This window comes from Lotus japonicus, chromosome 3 (genome assembly GCF_012489685.1).
Source record: "Lotus japonicus ecotype B-129 chromosome 3, LjGifu_v1.2".
NCBI lineage: Eukaryota > Viridiplantae > Streptophyta > Magnoliopsida > Fabales > Fabaceae > Lotus > Lotus japonicus.
This window is the reverse complement of record NC_080043.1, coordinates 77,527,001-77,550,403: the sequence shown is the minus strand read 5'-3', so window position 1 is coordinate 77,550,403 and position 23,403 is coordinate 77,527,001. Positions and strand designations below refer to the sequence as shown.

Genomic DNA, 23,403 nt, shown 5'->3' with positions numbered 1-23,403 from the left:
TCGACGCATCATAAGCAGGGGTCAGGGTCTCGAGCCTATGGGCATCGATCCTGGTGTTAGAAACAGTTAGAGGATTATCTTGTACCGGCAGAAGAGATTCGAAGACTGCATTCAACCAAAGTTGAAACAGCCAAAGTGGTCCAGCCGCATTCAGAGAGACGGTTTTAGTATTCCGGATATCCTCGACAGCTTCATTCAGCATTTGATACAGGTTGCCAAGGACGAGCCAAGCCATAGCAAGTTGTCGACCCTCGTGAAGCAGATTGGCTAAAGGCAAAAGCTTGGCAGGTATGCGCAAAGATTTGGTGCAAAAGACATAAGCAGACAGCCAATACAACAAGAAAGCGACATGTTCAGCATCAGACACCTCACCATTCTTGACATAATGGTCCTTAATGAATCGACTAAAAGAAACGTTGTCAGTAGGGATCGAGATGGGTTTAACAGGAGCAGGTGCAGAGTGATAATCATCACCAATGGGCCACAACCCGGTGATAGCAGCAACATCCAAGAGGGTGGGGGTGATCATACCAAAGGGAACATGAAGGCAATTAGTGGACCTCTCCCAGAAATAAAGTGCACTCAGCAGCATAGCAGGGTTATACGAGATTGGAGATCTCGACAGCTGAATCAAGTCGAGAATCCCTACATCCTTCCAGTGTTGTCTCTTATCTCCCTCAACCCTATCTAACCATTTCAGGTAGGCCTTGTCGTTAGCAGAAGGGTTAGGAGGGGCGGAACGAAAGGCTCGTTTTGGGTCAGAAAGAAATGGCATACGGTAAGAGGGTTGAAATGCCAAAATGAGCTCCTCTCCCCTAACGCTAGGGTGAAATGATTCATGTTCTTCAGGGAGACTATTGGGCCTATCATGCTTCACTACTTTCAAAGGGCCCAAAATGGCGCGTAAAGTACCATTAACAGAGAAAGGAATGAGTACCTGGGATTTCCAGATAGCTCTCTTCTCTGCTTCATTGGGAGGCTCTGGGATTGGCACGCGCTTGGACTCATCCAGCTTAAGCTCAGTGGCCAACGGAATGGTTTGCTCAGGATTGGAAGCCATTGAAAGACGCAGTAAGTATTTCAGAGAAGACGGAAGAAGATGAAGTGATGAAGTCTGGAAGAAGAAGTTGCAGGTTGGAGGAAAGAGTAAAGCTTGAACAAGGAATACCAAAAGGGTATTTATAAACAGAAGGGAAAACGGAACCCAAGCCGCATTGAGCAGCAATTTATAAAAATTTGGGGTCCAAGCGATTATTTTATTAGTTAATTCATGTCACCTCTCAGCTTTTTGGCATAGGTGAAATCATGGCCCTAAAAAGGCTATAACTGTCAGCTAGTAGAGAAGTCATCAGACGTTATGGCTGCCGATTGGACTTGAAGATCGAATGGTCGAGAGCACAAAGCATTTGAATCGTTGGAATCGAACGGCTGCGATATAAAAAAAAAATGCTTGGTGTCTTTGAGCTAAAGCAGTCGACAACCAACATTTTTGGGGGGCAATTGTTAAGCCAAAATTACAAGTACTACAATTCTCGACACCATGGTGCAAAAGTGGTTTCTCGACAGAAAGGGTTGGGCGAAGCCGGCAACTCAGCACACGATGTCCCTCAAAGACAAGTTAGTAAAAGCCATAACTCGACACACTCAGAAGATGAAGAAATCTCGACCATCTTAATGGAAGAGGCAGTTACCGAATAACAAGCAACTACAAGCACGTGCGCACACCCACGATGCCACGAATAGCAACGGTTGCCCACGCCTCAGAACCATCCACGTGGTAATAGAGTCACGTGCGCGAAGACCATCGGCTAAACGTGGGGTATGGCGCCAAAATTCAAAACCCACGAAGCCATCGTGCATCCAAGGAAAACCGCCAAGAACATGGGCAGAAAGAACAATATAAATAGAGGAAGCAGCAGCAGGAGAAGAGGTTCCCAACTAAAAACTCTGAAAATTCACCAAAAGCTCTAAACGTCCGCATCAATGAGACTTCGAGAGCAGAACGTGATGATGGAGGAGTATGTTGCAGAACCAACGCTTTAGTTTCCCTGCATTTCAGTTTGTTGATTTCCAGTTCTTGTGTGTAGCTTGTTTTGTCGAAATTTGCTTTCATGCTATTTTAGTTTGCTTGACTGTTTTGTAATCGACTCATATTCAATAAAGTCCAGTTTCATTTGAGTTGTTTATTGTTGTCGAGAATACACTCGTTCACACACTACACTTTGGCAAAGCGTTTTCTCAAAAGGACCCCGAATCTAAACTTCCTTTAGTCGAACTAAGAGGATATTTGTTTACCAAAAATCCGTGTAAACAACTATAAACTCAGAATTCAAGTAATTCCATATCTGGAACTGGAAGAGAAGAATCTAATTCATGATCCCATGTGAGCCAAATCAAGGGTTGTGTTTTAAACCATATATCCAATCTCGGCCATAGATAAATGCACGTGCAAGCAGCTTTCCATTGTTTATTTTTTATAAGATTCTGGAAAGGTAAACACTTGACATGCTAATTAAGAATAACTTCTCTTTTTCATTCATTCATAAATTCTAAAAAAAAAAAAACTTCTCTTTATTCTATACGATATGACATTTTTATTTTTGGTTAAAAAATACGCTTCACTTCCCTTTTTTAATCAAGCATTCTTACTAAGATTGTCATGACTAGCAACTAAAGCTAATTAATAAGTTATAAAGCAATAATTTTTTTTTTAAATGAGTTATATAGCAATTATGATTTATTTATTTTGGTGCATAAAACATTTTTTCGCACAAGCAATTATTACTCCCATTTATAAGTCATTTTTAAGAGTTATTTTTATCAGGATTGAATTTATATGAAAGACTTTAGCACACACATTCAATCATATCTCTTTATTTTTAATTTAAAATATTTAAAAATTTAAATTTATTTATTGCATGAAATTTGAATGCATATGCAAAAATATTTTTAATAAAAAGGAAGAGATTTTTTGATAAAAACTCAAATCCATACACAAACTGAGAATGTTAAAGCATAATTGGTAAAAAATCTATCAACCCCAAGTACTTAAGGTCCGCAGACTAACCAAGCATGACTAACATGATTACAAGCAAGGAAGGAGGTGAACCAAACGCTCCACAATGATCCTTAATGTGTCTCCATAGTTCTCTCAAAAGGATGCTGAGAAAAAAACCTAAAGATCCTCACGTGTTTCAGCTTCTTTTATTTTTTTCTTAAAAAAATATGAAATAAATTAAATAAAAATCATAGAAAATCCAAAAAATCAAGCAAAACACTAATTATGCATAAAATTAATTAAAAACATTAATTAAGATCCATAAAACCAAATAAAAACTACTTAATAACACCAACAATTGCCCTTTTATCCCCGGTCAACACTGATCAATAATTACGACCGGGTGAGAGACGAGACTAACTCCTTCCGACCCGCTTCACGAACACTCCTTACCCTTGAGCTTCAGAACTTGGCTTTGTCGTAATTGTGCATAGAGGATTACATTTTCCTAAATTAACACCACACACAAACAATTTCATGTAAAAGTAGCTTCAAGCCTCTAGCAATTATCTGATGTGCATCTATGATGAAATATTATAGTAGAAATGTATGGGAATTGTTATTCAGACCCCCCCGATAGCTATTTAGACCCTCAAAAATATGGGAAATGTCAAAAATACCCTTAATGAAAATAAAAATTTTGAAAAATACCCCTCCCTCCATCCTCACCTTCTTCCTAATACTTTGTTGAACCCCCCAACCCCCCTCTCACCACATTCTCTTTCTTCTTCCAAACCCACTCTCAACTTCCAAACCCACTCTCAACTTCCCACATTGTTGCCGGCCACCGCCTCCACCACCCACGCCACCGTCGCCGTCGTCCTCAACCAACACCATCACCAACGTCGCCACCGCCGTCGTCGTCCTCACCCGACTTCTCCTCCCTCGTTGTCGTCGTCATCTGTGAAGGTACTGCACTCTAATCCCGATCTAGATTTATCGCACTTCCATTCAGCGTGAGCACCGTACTCTTTGTGTGCGTCAAGGTCGCACCCTGAACGTGCGACGAAGTCGCACACTGAGAGTGCGTTTATCTGTTATTATTATCCCGACGCATTGTTAAACTGCGTCGCTGTCGCACTTATAAAGTGCGTCGGTGACGCGCGTTCAACGTGCGATTAATACAGTTCTGGCCTGTAACAGAAACAGTAAACAATTTACAATTTTTGTTTTGCATTTCAGGATGAGTCTCCCTGAGTCATATGAAGTGGACATGCCACAAGAAAGGCAATTAGCCAATGTAGAAGATCGACATGATGTGTAATTGCAGTGGACTACACAGAACAATTTACCACATACAGGGTATTTTCATAACCAATGAGTGAGTTTATGTCAAATAAGTTGAATTTATATGTGATGCGTATATGTGTTAATATTTTGTAGGTTTTTGCTACTCGGAAGGAGCGAATCATATCACCCACTTTGTAACGGCGCGACTAACGCACTTCACTAAGGGCGTATATGTGTCTTTCCTATGTATAGTCAGACACTGGGACATCAACTCTGACACTACTTAATCGCACCTTCAACATGCGTTGGAAACGCATGTTCAAGGTGCGTCTACGTCGCTCCGTGAGTAGGTGCGATAGACACGCACTACAAGGGTGTGTTCGAAAGGGGTAATTTCGGGTTTCAGAAAATTCCTTGGGTCTGAATAGCTGTGGGGGAGGGGGGGTCTGAATAACAATTCCCGAAATGTATCTCATCATAAAGTTTAGTAGTGCAAATAATCTAATAACTATGTAATTTCTATTATAGTTCTCTAATAGAATTAAAAATTGGTCTTTTTTAAAAAGAGGAAAGTATTTATAACTTTTTGGTGAGAATTGAAATTAAGGGCCCGTTTGGTGACCAGGACATGATAGGATATGATAGGATAATAATCATATCCTGTTGTTATCTGTTGTTTGTTGCGCCAGCAGGATATGATAACACTATCTTGTCTCCTATCCTATCCTGTCAATCATGTGTAAAAGTTATTCTGAGGGTGGAGCTAGGATAGAGCAGGATAGGATACCAGTTATATATTTTCTTTCAGTATCCTAACTCCAAATTAATTTATTTTAATATTATATAATTTATAATTTATAATAATATTAATTAATAAATATAAAATATTAATTTAAATAAAATAAAAAATAAATAAAATTATTATTCATAAATAGTAAAATAGACTACTCACTTACAAATATTGATTTATTAATAATAATATACTAATTTAATATTTTCATCTCCTATTATTTAAAAATTATTTATCTACTTATATAATAATTTAAATATAAAGTATTTTTGAAATAATAATATTTTAATTTATTTAATTTTTATTGTTTATCACGTGTCACAACTAAGTGAAAAACATTGATTACAAATATTGATTTTTTAATACTAATAGATTAATTTTTTATTTTTATCTCCTATTATTTAAAACTACTTATCTACTTATATAATAATTTATAATTCAAATATAAAGTACTTTTGAAATAATAGTATTCTTAATTTAGTTAACTTTTATTGTTAATTATTACGTGTCACAACTATGTGAAAACCAATCGGCTAACTGCATAATTTTATTTAAAATATAGGGTATCTTCAAAACAATAAAATAGGCTAATTAATAAAATTTAAATTAATTTTATTTATTTTAAAATATAGACTCATTCATGAAAATGTAAAGAAATTAAATTTAATAGAATGATCAATTTTAAATGTATTTTTTATTTAAATATAAATCTGATACATTTTTCCTTATCATATCCTGTCCTTATCATGTGCACCTCAAACACAGGATATGATAAGAGTCTATCATGCTCTTATCCAATCCTGTTGATATCCTATCCTGACTACCAAACGGACCCTAATATTTTTGTCTTTTTGTCAACCAAGATCCGTTCTTTAGTCTTTTTTAAACCCCAGTTCGTCGGGTTTAAGAGGAGTTCAGGTTTAAAAACGAACTCGGACAATATTTAAGGTTGAGTGAAAGACAAGTTCAACACATCACAGTTTGTAAACAAAGAGAGATAAATTGAGTTATCATTTCTCCTCTCTTCTCATCTATCTCTATAATACCAAATCACTTGCAAAATCTATTTTTTTCTCACATTTTCTCTCTACTCATCTTCTTTTTCTCTATTTTTCCTTTCTCTTCAAAACCAAATAAATTGTAAAGAAATTCACAAATAGAAATATATTTTAAGACTCTACCCATCACTACATCATTTTTGCTGGTTTATGCAACGAAAGTGTTGCCTAAAATGAACCAGGAACCCGTTTGTGCATGTTGCCTTAAAGAGTGCAACATAATTTTTTCACAACACTAAATAAATGTTCCTCTTAAAGAGTGCAACATAATTTTATTCTCTCCAGCGAAGGTCACATTTTTACAATGTTATCATAGAGTATAAGAAACTGTTGCAAAGGGAATGAGTAACCCTAGAACATGAGACCAACGAAAATTGCTGGGTAAAGTTTAAGAAACATATTTTGTGTCTATATATAACTACACTTTTAAAGTATCGCAAAAAGTATAAAATGTTGTAGTTAGTCTTTTTTATTATTCTTTTCACACGTGTTTTTATTTTTTTGAATAGAATTTCGTACTAGCACATTTATACGTTATAAACATGCTATACATAAATCCTTATGTGAGTGATTCCTAATCTTAAATTTCATTTAAAAGCAAATTGCATTTGTAATGATTATTGTAAGATTTCTATACCCAAAATTTTATTTTTTTCAGTTTTGTTCACTCACAGTTTTTTTTTCTGTGATCAATTTCCACTTTACTTTTTCTTTATTCTTTTTCTATTAATGGGCCCAAAATAAAAAGGTAAAAGAATCCAAAAATGTAAGATATTAAGTAAAATTTACAATTACTTTTCAGTAAAATTAACAATGACTAAGGGTAAATATAATATTTAAATGCTGTTTCATGCATCAAGTTATAATATGAAAAGTTATGATTCATTCACACATTAATTTTTTCTTCTATTTTAATTTCACTAAATTTTATTTTATTCTTCTAATAAATTACATACTATATCTCTTCATTTTTTTTTTTTTTGAAAGTACTATATCTCTTCATATATCTACTATGGTGAATGTGTTTGGAGTATCAAAATCATCTTCTTTTTTTTTTTGAAGTTAATATCAAAATCATCTTTATCTGTGTAAATGAGGTAAAGTGGTGGGCTAGGGCCTAGGGGGAGAAAAAAAAGTGAGCATATCCTGGCTTTTAATGGATATTTTGTTGAGTGGTGTGAGATAGACACAATATGGTGGGGGCAGGTAATAGTGAATGTAGAAAGAGAAAGAGTCACGTGCAAACAAAGTCAGCCATTTTTCTGAGACTGAGTCAGTGAGAGCTACAAAGCCAAACCCGTTTTCAGTCACTACTCACAACTTGTTTGTCACCATCTTTCATCTCTTTTACAACGTGCTTCTATCCGGTTTAAAATAAGTTTAAGAAATTTTTTTAGCAATTAGAGAAAAGAATTAATTAAGTTCGGTGCACTCTCTCTATAAATTTTATAAACACAGTTATCAATATATACTAGAAAAGAACAATTATTATCATATATATTTGATGATGTGTCTTAAGCAGGTTGATTATGCTCACATGTTAATTCTCCAAAGAATATTTTCACGTAGCATTCCAATAGACACCTTCTCCTATGTAGACACGTGTTACACTCTCTCTTCTCTTCTTTCCTGAATTCTCCCTTTCCTTTGGCTAGCCCTAAGTCGCGCTTCATCCGTGCAATTCCTCTTCCTCTGCCTCATTTAATCGACGACCTTCTTCCTAATTTCCATCATTTTTACCTTCCTTGCTCACTTCTGCAACGCGTGAGCCATCGAATTCCAAATTCGTCTCTAACTCCATCTTATGGAATCTACAGAAAGAGGAATAACTCATTACCCACGTAACACCTTCCCCTTTATCAGCTTCGTCCTTTGTTTCCAACATGGTAACCTCAACATTTTCCCCTTTCTCCATTTGGTATTTATTTTCTTTGGTAATTGAAATTGACTCCAACACTAGCTGAGTCGAATTCGAAGCAATTGAAGAATGTTTTCTCTTTTTCTCACTGTAGATTAACTCAGCTATTGTTTATTAGCCATTATTAAACCATCTCCTCTTATATGTTTTTGCAGAATTTGAGATTAGGTTAACCAATCTTTATATTTGTTATTCAATTGTACGAATTACAATCTTTGCAACAAGTGTTTCAATTTAAGACTTTTTGTCTACTTTGGTCATCATTTCCGACTCTTTTATTTCATTTGATGTTTATTATATTTTCAATAATCAAGGAATTGATTGATGTATCAAATAAATAGGCATATTCCCTGTAACACACGGGTAAAAAACACTAGTTTGATTCATGAGTTAAGAAAAAATGATAGTGATTAGAGGAAATATTAAATGTCAGTGCACTATCGGTATAAATTTTATTTACACAAACATGGACTTAATTATTTTTTAAATTAGAAAATAGATTTTTATTTTATTTAAAATTAAAAACGAATGCAAATGCTCGCCTTACTTGGTATAATATAATTGAGTGTCAGTGTAAAATTATTTGATATAACCGTCAATAAAAATGAAGAGAGTAAGGTTGTGGTATTCTCGAAGGACGTCTTTATTTTTAAATATTTCTTGTTGAGTATTTTGTTGTCTGCATTTTGTCTAAACAATATGTGTTAGCATGAATGTGAAACTTGGTGTGACAAACAACATTGTCTTTGTCTGCTGTGCAACCATATGTTCTAGACATCTGGCAGAACATTGTGCATATGGTTGCTGTGTGTTTTATGTGACGAATTTATTCAGAAGATTTGGAATGATGCGCGTTCAAAGTTGTGCATATCTTCTGAGTATTTGGGATAATTAATCTATTTCAATAAATAAGATTAATTCCTTGTGAGCCAATTACATAAGAAGATTTGGCTCTGTTTTGTTATTTGTGGAAGAAGATCTTTTCATGATTTGTTCCATATTTGTTTTGTGGACTCTAATTGTTTTACTATGTGAACAAATCTTCTAAAGAGAGATTTGTTGCTGCTTTAGTTTGTGGAGAAAATATATTTGAGATCAAATCTTTGATAAAGAGGATTTCTTCCATATTTATGTCTCACTCAAGCCCATTGAAGATCAAGGTTGCTGAAGACCTATATATTTATATAGGCTTAACCCTAGCTGCTCAAGTGTGGTTTTGGAGTTATATTCTTGAGTGTGTTCTATGTGTTAGGGTTGTGTTTTGTGAGTCCTTATTGTGTGATTGTTACACTACTCTACTGCCTCAATTGATGATCATATGGCATAAAATTGATTTGTATTAGTTGAGTTGTAATCTCTTCATCTTTATACTGTTTGTAAGTTCAATCATTGTGGCAGTGATTGTGAGAGAAAGTGAGAGGAGGTTCTCATACTTAGGGGGAGACCTAAGTAATAAGCCAATGGTAGGAATAGGTAGAAAAGCTGTGAACATGGGCTGTTCAATTAAGACCTTTTTGTACTTGATTCTCTATAATAGTGGATTATCTTTCTCGGACTGAAACCCTCCAGATGTAGGTGATGTTGCACCGAACTGGATTATCAATTCTCTGTGTTCTTCTTTATTGATTTACTGTTATTACTGTTTTGTTTCTACTGTTTGATCGTGGTGGCTTAATTCCTGCACGTTGTCCGGGACATTGTGTTCGACATTTGTCCTAAGCGTGAACCAGAATTTCATTTCTCATTACGTCTAATTAGACACAATAACACCTATTAAGAAAATATGTAATGAATGTAATTGATGTATTAATTTAAAAAAAAAATATGATTCTTTCAAATTTACTCTTTATTGTATTAGGTGGGGTGGAAAATAATTAACTACTAATGATACTCAAAATTTAGGAATTGAAAAAACTAAATAAATACAAAGATATATATGGGAAAATATAACAAACTTTTCCTAACATTTAGTAGTGAGTCTTATATTAAGGACATTAAGGGCTCGTTTGGTACGTCGTATTAGACATGATTGTATAAGCTTATACAATACATTATGGACTTATCCATTATTTGGTTCTCACATTGTATTGTATAGACTTATACATCAATTCCCTCCTATACATCAAAATGATGGATTATTTAATCCACTCTATAGATGATGGATAAAGTATGATAAGAATGTGATGTATAAACTAATTGAATATATTTAATCATCGCTTTCGCCACAACCGCCACAGCCGCCACCACCACCACCATAGCCGCCGCCACCACCACCATCGCCGCCACCACCACCACCACCACGCTCCACCATCGTTGATATCGTCATCGTTATCACCACTACTACCACCCTCCCCTACCACCACCACCGCTGCCTCCACCACCAATGTCGCCACCAACCGCCACCACCCACCACAATCGCCGCTCTCGCCATGACTACCGTCACTGCTGCCGCCACCAACCTTCACCACCACCGCCACCAGTCCACCACCAACACCCTCCACCACTGTCGCGATCATCCTCCATCGCCACTGCCACCATCACCACCACCACAATCGCTGCTACCGCTACTACTACCATCATCATCGCCGCCACCACCCTTCACCACCAACACCCTCCACCACCACTGTCGCCACCACCCTCCACCTCTGTCACCATCGTCGCTACCGCCACAACTACCACCGTCGCCGCAACCATTGCCACCATCATCACCTTCCAATACCACCACTACCACACCACCATTGTCGCCACCAAGTTATATAGTGCATGACCAAACATTGTATAGTATTAAAATTTTATCAGGTCTTATCCTATCAGGCCTAATACAATCAAGCCTTATACTATACAACATACCAAACAAGCCCTAAGTATGTCAGCGATCATATATTAGGGATGGAATGAGTAATTTCGTTCGGGAAAATTTGACAATTCCTCCTCATAGTTTTTTTTTCCTGATTTAAACTTGACCTTATAATTATGAGATTTAATTCGTCTACCACTAGACCAGCATCTTAATGACATTCTCTTTCATGCATTTTTTTTTTTGTTGCACTTGAAATACAAGACAAAAGGCTATCTAAGAAAGTTATGGCACGGAAAAGAAATAATAAAAGAATGTGCATAAGAGATCCATCTGGTGAAGCTTGGCATGACAAAACGTTGCAACAATATTATGCTCACGAGAAATATGCCTAAAGATAACACTCCAATATCTAGTCAGCAACTCCTTTATCCTGAAAACAACATTCCTCGACCAAAGGTTACTAGTATCATTATCAGCTCAACTCACGTCATTATACTACATTTGTTTCAAAATAACCATTTAGAAAGAGAAGAAACACACTTATTAAGAAATGCAATTAAAATTATTTAAAAAAATTTGAAAACAAAAATATTACTGCCTCAGTTCCTATTTAACTGTCTAGGAAGATAAGAAACAAAAATATTAATGAGTGCAATTAATTTCATTAAATTTCATGAAAAGTATTCTTTGTTTTCCCATTTCACCCTTTAAAATGTATTTTTATCTTTCCTCATTTATTGTTTATATAAGGACATTTCTTGGAAAAACATCATTTAATGTTCTCTTGAAACTCTAAGACTATGTACAATGATTTTAAGATTCAACACCATCATTTTTCACTTTTTACACTACACATCACCTTCTCTCTCTTCCACCTAACAATTCAACACACATTCAACTTTAAGTCACTACAACGGTTTTGTTTAATAAAATTCAACACCCTACCCCACCACTTTTATTTCATATTCTTATTTTCCTTTATGTTTTTCTTTTTGTGATTATATATTAATAACAATTATCGAAAGGGTAGTTGGAATAATTTTTGGTGTTAAAAGGGTTATTGTTGGGATCTATTTCACTAAAAAGATGTTTAGAGCTACAAACAAGAGTTTATTTGAGGCTAAATAGAAAAACTAGAAGAAAAAATGTCGTTTTTTTTTTCTGTGTCCAAATCTAATGAATCACGTCTCTATTTATAGACAAAAAAATGATGAATTTTGGTGAAAAAAATTAATTTACTACGAAATAATTGACCCCAAGTAATTAGGATGAGATAAAAATCTGGAAATCACAACAATCAATGAGATTTTGCCAAGTGTATTAAGTGGCCCCCACTTACTATTCATTCAACCAGTTGAAAACATTCAATTGGTTGAATGTTCAACGGGTCATTCAACAGCCCCATTGCATTGGATCAACTGTTGAAAATGAAATTCAACACCCTCATTGTAAATGGTCTAGGTGGACAGATATATATGAACAATTTTTTTTCTTCAAAGTGGACATTTAATAAGGAACGGAGGTAGTATTGAATGAATAAAAGATTCCAAAAGAACACCCCTCTCAAGGTAAAGCTATGAGTTCAAAACACCCCCAAAACAAAAATCCCCTTGGGAACCAAGCCAAGCCAAGGGAATGAGCCTCATTAAAACCTTATTAAGAAAAATCCAATGGAAAAAAACCTAGTAAGGAAAAAGAGTACTCAAACCTAAATCAATCAACAACAACAAATTTTTTGTTCCCAATACATATCACATAAAGCACATCCCATTACAGTAAATATAATAGTGTTAAATTTTAAAATATTATGTTTTTTCCTGTTTTATCCTTTAAAATATTTTTATCTTTTCTCGTTTAATATTCTCATAGGGGTATCGTATAGAAAAACTTCAGTTAATGCCCTCTTGAAATTTTTAGTAGACAATTATTATGAAACACTTCTTTTAATACGGAGAGAGTACTTTTTATATAAAATTACACATTTCGACAAATATAAAAATAATATAAATAAATAGATATATTTTATATTTGTATATATTATATATGTGGATATATATATATATATTTTTTTTAAAGCAGAAGGATATATTTATTATATATATATATATTGTGAGTGAATTTATCATATATATATATATTGTTGTAATTTATTATATATATTATAATATATAATTTTTTAATATAATATAAGGAGGAATAAAATAAAAAAGTGGGAAAAACTTCAGACTCCTCAATTTTCGTCTCACTTTTGCGAAGAATCATAAAATGTGTTGGTATCTCCTTTATATATCTCAATCCGCTAATTGCACCTTAAAAAAGCTGCACTAAGTCCTAATTTTCTTCCAATAATTTTTTCTCCTCATATTTCTTTCTATCTTCATAGATATCCAACAAGTGAAAAAAAGAGGATATATGGAAGTAAAATTTAAAATTGAGATATACTCAAGAATGATTTCACTACACTTGGCCTTTTGCTCTCCCAATAAAAGTGACAGTGAGAGTAATCTATAATGTCACTATGTCAGCACACCAAGTAATATAGGATTATAATGAGTTTTTATGTTAACAAAAATTAAAAATAAAGTGTTGAATCACTACGTCAACTCAACAATTATCTTATTAAGTCACTCTTGATTAAATATTTGATCCATATCAAATAGTTTTATGGCTATCTACTATAAAGATATTTGCTGGAACCAAATTTATTAAATAACTGATATAATATAAACTTATGAAGTAATTTAATAATTAGATATTTTTAACAATTGAGAGGGAATCTAGGACCTGAATTCTATGTAGTATGTAGGAATGTTCGCCAACTTGTGCTCGGGCACAACCTTGCTTCACATTCCCCACGAATATTCGTCTCACATCACATCACTTAAAATTTAACAACGATTTTTAAGCGTAAAAACTAAGAAGTGTGCTAGCCTTTAAAAAAAACTCAAATTTGATGACGAACAGAGTAGAGTAGTATACCCTTTTTTTATGCTTAAAATTTAAAGTTCTAAAAACTACTAGCAACGCATTATTTTAAGGATATAATTCAACTCAATAGATCTCATTTGAAGTTGGGCCGGTTCTGGAACCAAACCTCACAAATTTTCAATGACATGTAACTTGTTAAACTGAATACAAATACAAATTAAAATATATATTCTCCACGTAATAAGTGATGTTAAGTCTTGTCATGTCTCCGTGACACTATTTAAAAATCAATAAATAATTAATGTATGTGTTCTTTTTTATTACTAAGGATAAGCATTTAAATATATTAAAGCACATGAATCTTCTTCGCAGAAGAAGAAGACTCGCACTTGGAACTGCAATATTGGTGTTGTTATTACTTCACACCACAACCATCATCATCATCACCTTTGATAGATTGCGGCTCTACTCATGATAATACTGACATGAGTATACATTGCTCTAAAAATATTTGGAGAAATGTTTGGGAATCAGTCATCTCCTCATCCATGTGGTACGGTCATAATGTTACACTTGATGATCGGGGAAATTTCAATAACTTGTCTGATGGGCAAAGAGTAAGATATTAATTTGACTCACTTAATTTATATGTAGTAATTAAATGATGGTGATTTTAATTAACCTATAACTTGACTCCATTTGCAGGCCGCAACCTAATTGTGTGGCCTCAAGGGCCATTTCAGCTATAATCACATACACATATTAGAATGAAATTTTATCTTATAATTTTGTAAAGAAGGAACCAATGATTCACCAGGCTTGCTATTAAGCGTTAATCTCTCATTAATGTAATGCATAACATGTTACTTATGCATAATATGTTATCCAATCACATACATGTAGGAAAAAGTGGGATGACCCACTGATCATGATCAGAAGGTGAAGAAGAATTTTGACCATTTGTGAACAAGACGTTTGTTCGACATGCTTTATGACTCGCGCACCAATAATCATATATCGTTTGGCCTGATGACATGGCTTGGTCCACCATTCTATCATATTGGATAACAAATGATTCTTTTTGGCAGTGTTTTAAAACTCGGCTCGGTCATCGACTCGGCCGAGGCACCGAGTCAATGAGTCACTGGTCGGACCAGTGAGTCACTGGGTGGATTACTTGACTCAGTTACATTAAAAATTATAAAAAAATAAAAATACTAGCTAACATTGATTAATAACTTGATATTTCAAATTTAAAAATATTAGCAAGTAGTGTTTAAACATTACCAAATAAAAATTTATTTTAATATTTGTTTTCTTCACTTAAAAACATACCGATATGTTTTTTATTTCATTGTTTATGCATTACATTTAGCTATTATATAGACATTTTCATACAGTATGCTTAACAACATACAATAGTGGCTTAGTGGTGATTGTTTCCCCTATATGCTTCCTTGTCACGTGCTCAAATCCAGCCTAGATAACTTTTTTTATAAATAAAATCACTGGAAAACAAACTTAAGGGGTGACAAACCGGTTCAACCGAGGACCGGCCGAGTCACCGGTTCAATGATCAACCCGGCCGAGTCAGTCCGGTTTATTCCGGTTCACTGCATATCCGTTCCAATTACTAGCTCGGACCGGCCACACTACCGAGTCCCGATTGAACCGGTCGGACCGGCCGGTCCGAGCCGAGTTTTAAAACCATGCTTTTTGGCAATGTCGTCAAAGGCCACAAAAATTACAGCCTTTGAGAAAGAGGGTCCTTTTACACATGTAGTTCTATTTCAATAATTGACTATGTTGAATGAATAATAATTAATTTCTGAATTTTTTAAATTAATAAATTCACACGATATATATGTGTACATATGTTTAATACATTATGTCCTATATTAATTAGAAGAGAGAGTTTGGAAGTCTGTTTCATCTTCACAAGGTCTTCAAGTGTACTAACATCAAGGAGAAGGGCAATACTTGGGTCGAGAGAGCTGAAGACTTGGGCCAATATAGTTAAGTATCCATCTAATTACTTGTAATATCTATGTTATATATAACTGTAAAATGAAACTTTATTTTGTCCTGACCGAGTTGGAGGAGAAAATGAGTCAAACCTCATATGACTCTCAACGAGGAGCGTCAGAAGATGTTTACTCCTCCACTACTGCAAAAGTATGAGTTGAGAAAGCAGATGGTAAGTGCAATGGACAAATATATGATGCATGTGACATATTGTGTGTTACATATCTGACGTCGCTTCGCTAACACAAAAGCCATATGGAGCATCTCATTCGGAGTCTCAATGAGCACATACGCCTCCAAGGTTCGGGAGATGGCACACAAGATGCTAGAAGACAATCTTGTGCTATGACATAAACTCTATCTAGCAAGAGCCCCAAACTTTTGGAATTGTACAACAGTGCACAACCATATGAGCGGAGCTTGTTGAGTTTAAGGCTCAACGAGATGCTGCTCTCGTTAATGGTGATGCTATTCGTTTTCGTACTTATGAATGAGAGGATGGGTCATAGGAGTAGAAGTAGGTAACTATAAATCAATGGGAAAAAAAAAGTTTACTGACGGTCTAACCCGTCGACAAATAATCGACGACTTTCTGAAAATAGTCGGTTAAACTTTGCGACAAGCTCATTACCTACAAAAAAAAATAACTGTTGGCTGGCCGTTAGAAATATTTCTTTACCCATGGTTTTTTCCCATTTGCAGCACCTTATAGTCGGCGATTTTCTAACCATAGTCAGAATGTAATAAAAAAATGTGGGATAAAAAAATAGAAATAGAAAAAAGAAAGATAGGTAAATAAAAAAGTGACATCTAAGATGAGGTAAGTAAATGTGAATATGCAAAATGCAATGCATGTGAGTACAGCATCTCCACAGCATCACTCATCATCATTAATGATTAGTCACCCCAACCCAACCCAACCCAACCCAACTAGGAGGAAGAAATCTGAGACCCTTATCCCCAGAAAAAAATAATATGCAATCCGATAAGGACTTGTGCAGCTGACACACACCAACAAACACAAACAGAGAGAGAGAGAGAGAGAGAGAGAGAGAGAGAGAGAGAGAGAGTGTGTGTTAGTTAACATTAACAACACTAGTCAATAGGCGTGTCTTGTTTTTCCTTTTTTCACATTATGCAGTTAATGTTGTTGTTCTCCTTTCTGTGACTCTCTTTCTTTCTTTCTTTGCACTCACTTCTCTTTCTCTCTCTATCATCTCATCAGCACTTCTGTCTGTCATCCACCGCTCTTTAATTCCCCATGAAACCGTTGAACGTTTTTCAACTCTCACTACCTTCCACTTCTTCATGGAGGATGTCCACCACCACCACAACCACACCCTTTTGATTCACTTTCTCTCCTAATAAATATGTTAGTATTTTCTCCCTACATTTTGATATGAAATTCATGATGCATTCATAGCATTATTGCTTTCTTATGTTTGAGCTTTGAAATCTGTTTATTCTCCACTTAATTTACCAAGGTTGTAACTTCCCATGTGATGTTTTTTAAATGTTTGCTTGTACTGTGGCATCTTGTGCTCTTTACTTGAATTTGATACTGATATAGACTTGAAGTATATGATTCTACTTTAAAAAAATGAAATTTAGCTTGGGTTTTTGAGTTTTCTGGGTGATGGCATTAGATTCAGGGGTGAGTTTATTTAAATGGTATGGGGTTACCTTGGAATTTGCTTGATGTTTAAGGTTTTATCATGAGTTGGTGAGAAATGACCTGTTACATTTCACCTGATCTTTAACTTCAATGTGAAGCCTTTTGGTTGTTTCTATTTTTAATTGGTCTTCCCTTTTTTGTGTAGATTAACTTCTGGCTAGCCTTTCCATTATTGTCATTGATCTTTTCTTGTGTTCTGCATGTCTGTGTGCCTTTAATTAAGTCTTGGGTCCTTTTTCTTTTGCTTCTGCACATATAGATATCATACCTTCATATGCATATATGTGGGAAACTTCAATTGCTGATTTGAAGGACTTGTGATTGTTCTTCTCAAACTACAGTTATTGTTTATATAGTTTACACACTTCTTGACTCTGTTGTTAGGGACTGCACATTGGATTTCATTGATTTTCTGGTTTTCTGATTAGTCCATTTTTCTCCCCCCCAAATTTGTCACTGACTTCATATGTGAACAGAGCTAGGTGGTAAACTTGGGAGTATTGAATATTTCCTCAGAATTTTATTGTGAAAGATTGTAAAGGAATTTGAAGTAAATGCATGGATCGAGGGGACCAAATGGCGTCTTACTATATGCAGAGAGGAATGCCTGGTGGTGCTGGAAACCAACCTCAACCAGAATTGCATAATTCATCGAGTATTCGTCCACTGTCGAATAATCCTAATCTATCATTTCAATCAAACATCGGAGGTGGTGCCATTGGATCCACATTGCCATTAGAATCTTCAGGAATTTCGTCTCAATGTGTCAATGTGGGGGCTCCTTCTGGGGAACCTGCCAAAAGGAAGAGAGGAAGACCTAGAAAATATGGGTCTGATGGAACTGTGTCATTGGCATTGACTCCAACACCAGCTACTCATCCTGGAACCCTTACACAAGGCCAGAAACGGGGTAGAGGGCGCCCCCCAGGGTCCGGGAAAAAACAGCAATTGGCTTCTCTAGGTAAATCTCAGTTCAAAATTTTACTTTGTTGCTTGTTCAATAAAAGAAAAGTAACTCTGATTTGAACTTGAGATGCTGCTTGTTTTGTGAACATATATCTGCGTTTGCATATCTTCTGAGTTAAGGTTTGTTTATTAATTCATGCTGGTAATCTAATAAAAAATGAACTGAATTAATAATGACATTTATATCCCAATATATATTTATATAAATATTTATAAATTATTACTTTCTTTGTACTCAAATTTTGCTAATTACAAGATAGATTGGCTTGTATGCAGAAGTGGTTGAGCTTTCTAAAGTTTGGGCTCATTGAGATTAAGAGTTGTCTAACTTACCAAATGAGGTTAAATAACCCCATCCTAGGTAAGTTAGGCAAACCAATGAGATTATTGTACTTCTACAATTTATTTATATCAAATTATGAGAGTGTTGGAACTCTTGACACACGCTATTTTTTTTGTCATTAAATCATTTATTTTTCACAAGGGAAAATTTTGTGTTATAAAGCTCCCGCTATGCGCAAGGTCCAGGGAGGGGCCAGACCCACTTTGGAGATCTAATGTAGGTAGTCCTACCTTGCTCGAACTTGTGACCGCAAACGCAAAGTCACGTAGCAGCAACCTTACCGTTGCGCTGAGGCTCGCCCTCAAAATTATTTATTTTAGTAGCTGAAAGCTTCTCGGTTGTCATAGTCAGAAATTGTTTCATTGTCTGAAGTTATCTGCACTCTCTAAACTATTCAAATTACTATAATAAGGACCTACTTGCTTCTTTCTCTAAAGGCTGATTCATCGTACGGGATTGCTTAATATCAATTTGGTTTAAATGTGTATATAGATTTGTGTTTGATGTTTTGAATGGTTAATGCCAGGTGTGGTGACGTCTGGTTCAGCCGGGATGGGTTTCACTCCTCATGTCATCACCATTGCAATTGGAGAAGTATGCCACATTTTTCGTAAACAATTTGTAGCAATCTTTCTATTTTCTTGGTTGGCTTTGAAAAATTTAATTTAATTTATGCGAATATCATGTATACCATTTTCTCTTTCAAGGAAGAATTTGACTTGGTAAAGACAAAGCTATGATTAATTGATGTCTATGATAATAAGGAAGTTAATAATCTGGGAAGTATAAAATTGTCAATTTCATCTTTTTTCTTATATTTATTTTTTGATGACATGATGCTTTATTTTTCATGTAACTATAAAAGCATCTGATATGATACTTCATCTGAACATGATATAATTTGAGACATACAATTATGCTCCAGAACAAACTCTTTGATGTATGCTTTAGGTGATGATCCTCTTGAATTTATGCCATATGTTCTGCCATTTTTAAGTAGTTAAGAAATACTCTATTAAAAGTTGTGCCATTTCTTCTGTGTAGGACATCGCAACAAAAATTATGGCATTTTCTCAGCAGGGACCTAGAGCTATATGTATTTTGTCAGCCAATGGTGCTGTCTCTACTGTGACACTTCGTCAGCCTTCAACTTCAGGAGGCAGTGTCACATATGAGGTTTGAAACTTCCTTAGCATTATGTTAATTATTTTATCAGACACTTTCTTAGCATTTTGTATGTACGTTTCGTTTCGATATGCCTGAGGGTTTATAACTAATGAGGTTTGTTAGATTACATATAGCCACATTTGTTTTTGCATAATGCATGAACAAAATGATATGTCAGTCCTTTATGAAGGTAGTATGGGTTACTGATTACAAAGATTTTTCTGTTATTTGAGGAGAATGGCTTAGCTTAAGAATTCAATTGGTGCAGGGGTGTTTATGCAAACAATGTTTTTAAAAATTATAACTGTTGTGGTTGCTTTAAGCTTGTTTCATGTCTGAGCCTCAGGTGCATGTAAAATCAGATTCGTTTGCTTTGGTTTGTTTCTTTTTCCTGTCCTTCATAATTCTCTTTATCATGTTAAGGTTATTTGTGTGTCGTTATATCTAATTTTGGGTGGACTTGGCCTCGATAGGGGCGTTTTGAGATATTGTGCCTATCAGGCTCTTACTTGCTTGCTGATGGTGGTGGTGGCTCCCGCAATCGAACTGGTGGATTAAGTGTTTCCCTTGCAAGTCCTGATGGTCGTGTCATCGGTGGAGGAGTTGGTGGAGTGCTTATTGCAGCAAGTCTGGTTCAGGTAATTGCTCTTTAACTGCTGCCACCATTCTCACATCAAAATCAGAAACTTGTGAAATTTGATACTTTTATGGTTATTTGCACCCGTGGCTCGAAACTAGTTTTATTTTGGATGGCGAGATTTGATCGGTTATAACTTAAAACTACAGGTGATAGTTGGGAGCTTCATTTGGGGTGGATCAAAGACGAAGAACAAGAAAAATGAAGATTCAGAAGGTGCAGAAGTTTCTATGGAGTCAGATCATCAGGCAGTTCATAATCCAGTCGCAGTGAATAGCATTTCCCCAAACCAGAATCTGACTGCAATCTCATCTCCCAGCCCTTGGCCTGCATCGCGTACATTGGATATGCGTAATTCCCATATCGACATTGATTTAATGCGCGGGTGACAATTTATTTAGCATTCACCAGTAGTAGTACTGGATTTCTATTTCAGGCTCATGGTCCCTCATCTAATTTTAATGTAGTAGTGAATGAGTGATGACAGAATGGGAAGTACCAACAGTAGTGTAGAAGTGAGCTGACTTTTGGAATTTGATAAATGTTACCTAGAGCCATGATTGACTTTAGGGGGTTGTCCTACTATTTTTGTAGCTTTCAGGAATTTTTAATTTGATGATTTCATTTTCTTGATTAAGTACTGTTTATATCCTATTTGGAAGAAATTTACAATAAGGTAGTTGTTTTGTGGTTTAAGGGCATATATCATGTGATATGATCTGTTATTTTCTTTGTCACTGAATTGTGTTCTGGAATCCAATGACACAATAGGAAGTGAGTTACCCTGCTCAATTCCAATGTAACATTGACATTCTCTCTTATGCCTCACATTGTCCCTTTTAAAATGGTCCTCTCATTTGAAGTCCATTGCTTAGCTGAAATAAGTATGACTTGTTGTATGTTTAGATACTAGTTGTATGCAACATTAGCAGACTTTTATCTTCGTTCAAAAGTCGTTCACTTTTTGTTTTGAAGTGTTTGCTAACGACCGTTTGTTCTAGTGCCAAGGGTATCCAAAAGAAGAGTTTCAACATATATGAACTTTTATCCCAATTTACAAAGAGTTCGATTCAATTCTTAATTGAAGTCTCTTCTAACGTTTGTTTTATATCGTGTCAATAGATATCTAAACATAACATTGTTTCTCAATAGGTTTAAAAGGACAAAAAAAAGGGTTAATCCTCTAATTGGTCCCTGTGGTTGTGTGGCCGTCTGAAATTAGTCCCTCCCGTAAAATCTAAGTCCTCGTGTTTGGAAAGTGTGTGGAAATTAGTCCCTCCGGCGAGGACCTGCTACACACACTTTTTCAAACACGAGGACTTAGATTTTACGGGAGGGACTAATTTCAGACAGCCACACAACCACAGGGACCAATTAGAGGATTAACCCAAAAAAAAATATGACAGCTGATTTTAATCCAAATTCCATATCCTTTACAAGTTCAATTAACCAAAGTTGCGAGTAGAGTAAATGTGTTACACTCAAAGGATCACAAATCAAAACAGAGCAATTGCATCCACCATCTACTAGTGCTGAAGAGTTCAAACCTTTGTTTTCATTTATTTCTTGATTGATTCAAATTTTCTGTGTTTTATTAATTATTAATATACCTAACGTCACCTGACGCTATCTATAATACAATTGTTGCTGTTTTATGATGCATAGCGTAGTTGTTTTGTTTTCTAGTGGCGTGGCGTGGTGTTTATTTGAACGAGACACAATGTTACGTTACTTTCCTAGCTAGTTTTAGATATAATGCATGTCTCATTAAACGAGTTTTCTGTGTCAAGGGGATTGATAGGAAAGTGACTATTGCAGCATCCCACACTTCAAGTGTTCAGTTTCAATACTTGTGCAGATACTATTGGTTCGAGGAAAATAATTCACGTGTAATGTAATACTACTGGTTCTGAGACTTAGTTTCTCTCCTTACTTATACACTAATTAAGCGTCAAAGAATCTTTACCAGTATCTCCCCTGCCATGTGCACCACCACTAGAGATGGAGAAAATCCTCCTGCTCAAATTTAAAACTGTTGGCGAGACTTATCGAAGGATGATGACATAGGTTTTCTAGGGAATGGTATGAGAAAATTGGGAATTCTATATAGACAACATGATTCTGAAGAGTTCAACCATTAGACGTAGCATACATGATGATCAATTTTTATCTTCTTAGGAGGTACAACATAAGGTTAAATCCTCTGAAATGATCTTTTGGAGCTCAGATAAATGCAAGGCAGTTTTGGAAATGCAAAGTCCTAAAACTACCAAGGAGGTACAACTGTTAACCGAGCGACTAACAACTTTGACGAGATTCGTAGAAAAAAGTTGAAATGAGACTTTGCCTTCCCTTGCAAGTTTATCGGTAGACTAACACCTTTGACGAGTATCCTATGAGTACTTTTTTGGTAGACTAAGTTGTCAAAGTTTGCGCTCCCTCGCAAGTTTATTTGACCACGTCCTAGGAAGTAAGTGTTTGTTATTTACATATATGTAGGCCATTCCAATAAACTAATATATCATTTCCAACATAAGAAGTATACATTTCTAGCTAGTTCTAATACACTTATAGGTATATTATAATTAGAGAAGGACTAGCAACACATATTTTAACTTTATTTAATCTCTTATTTATTAGCTAAAATTCAAGTAATTAAGTCTCACTAAATTAGAAATGAGACTCATAATTTAATGAAATTCGCATGAATTTTAACTATTCAATTAAATAGTGCTGAAAAGAAAATGTCAAAAGTGATTGTTAGTAACAATTTTGTTTAAAACAATTCAATTCCAAAGCTTGTGCATT

The 23,403-nt window shown here is 35.2% G+C and overlaps 1 protein-coding gene across 1 annotated transcript; it reads left to right on the top strand.

Annotated features, from left to right (window-relative positions):
- Positions 1–16,850: 16,850 nt before the first annotated feature.
- Positions 16,851–21,291, top strand: LOC130746098 (AT-hook motif nuclear-localized protein 9). Its single transcript, XM_057598616.1, has 6 exons — positions 16,851–17,179; positions 17,959–18,443; positions 19,318–19,385; positions 19,836–19,967; positions 20,432–20,596; positions 20,745–21,291. Exons 2-6 carry the CDS (start codon positions 18,041–18,043, stop codon positions 20,982–20,984), a joined length of 1,008 nt encoding a protein of 335 aa, XP_057454599.1. The 5' UTR covers positions 16,851–17,179; positions 17,959–18,040; the 3' UTR covers positions 20,985–21,291.
- Positions 21,292–23,403: the final 2,112 nt, after the last annotated feature.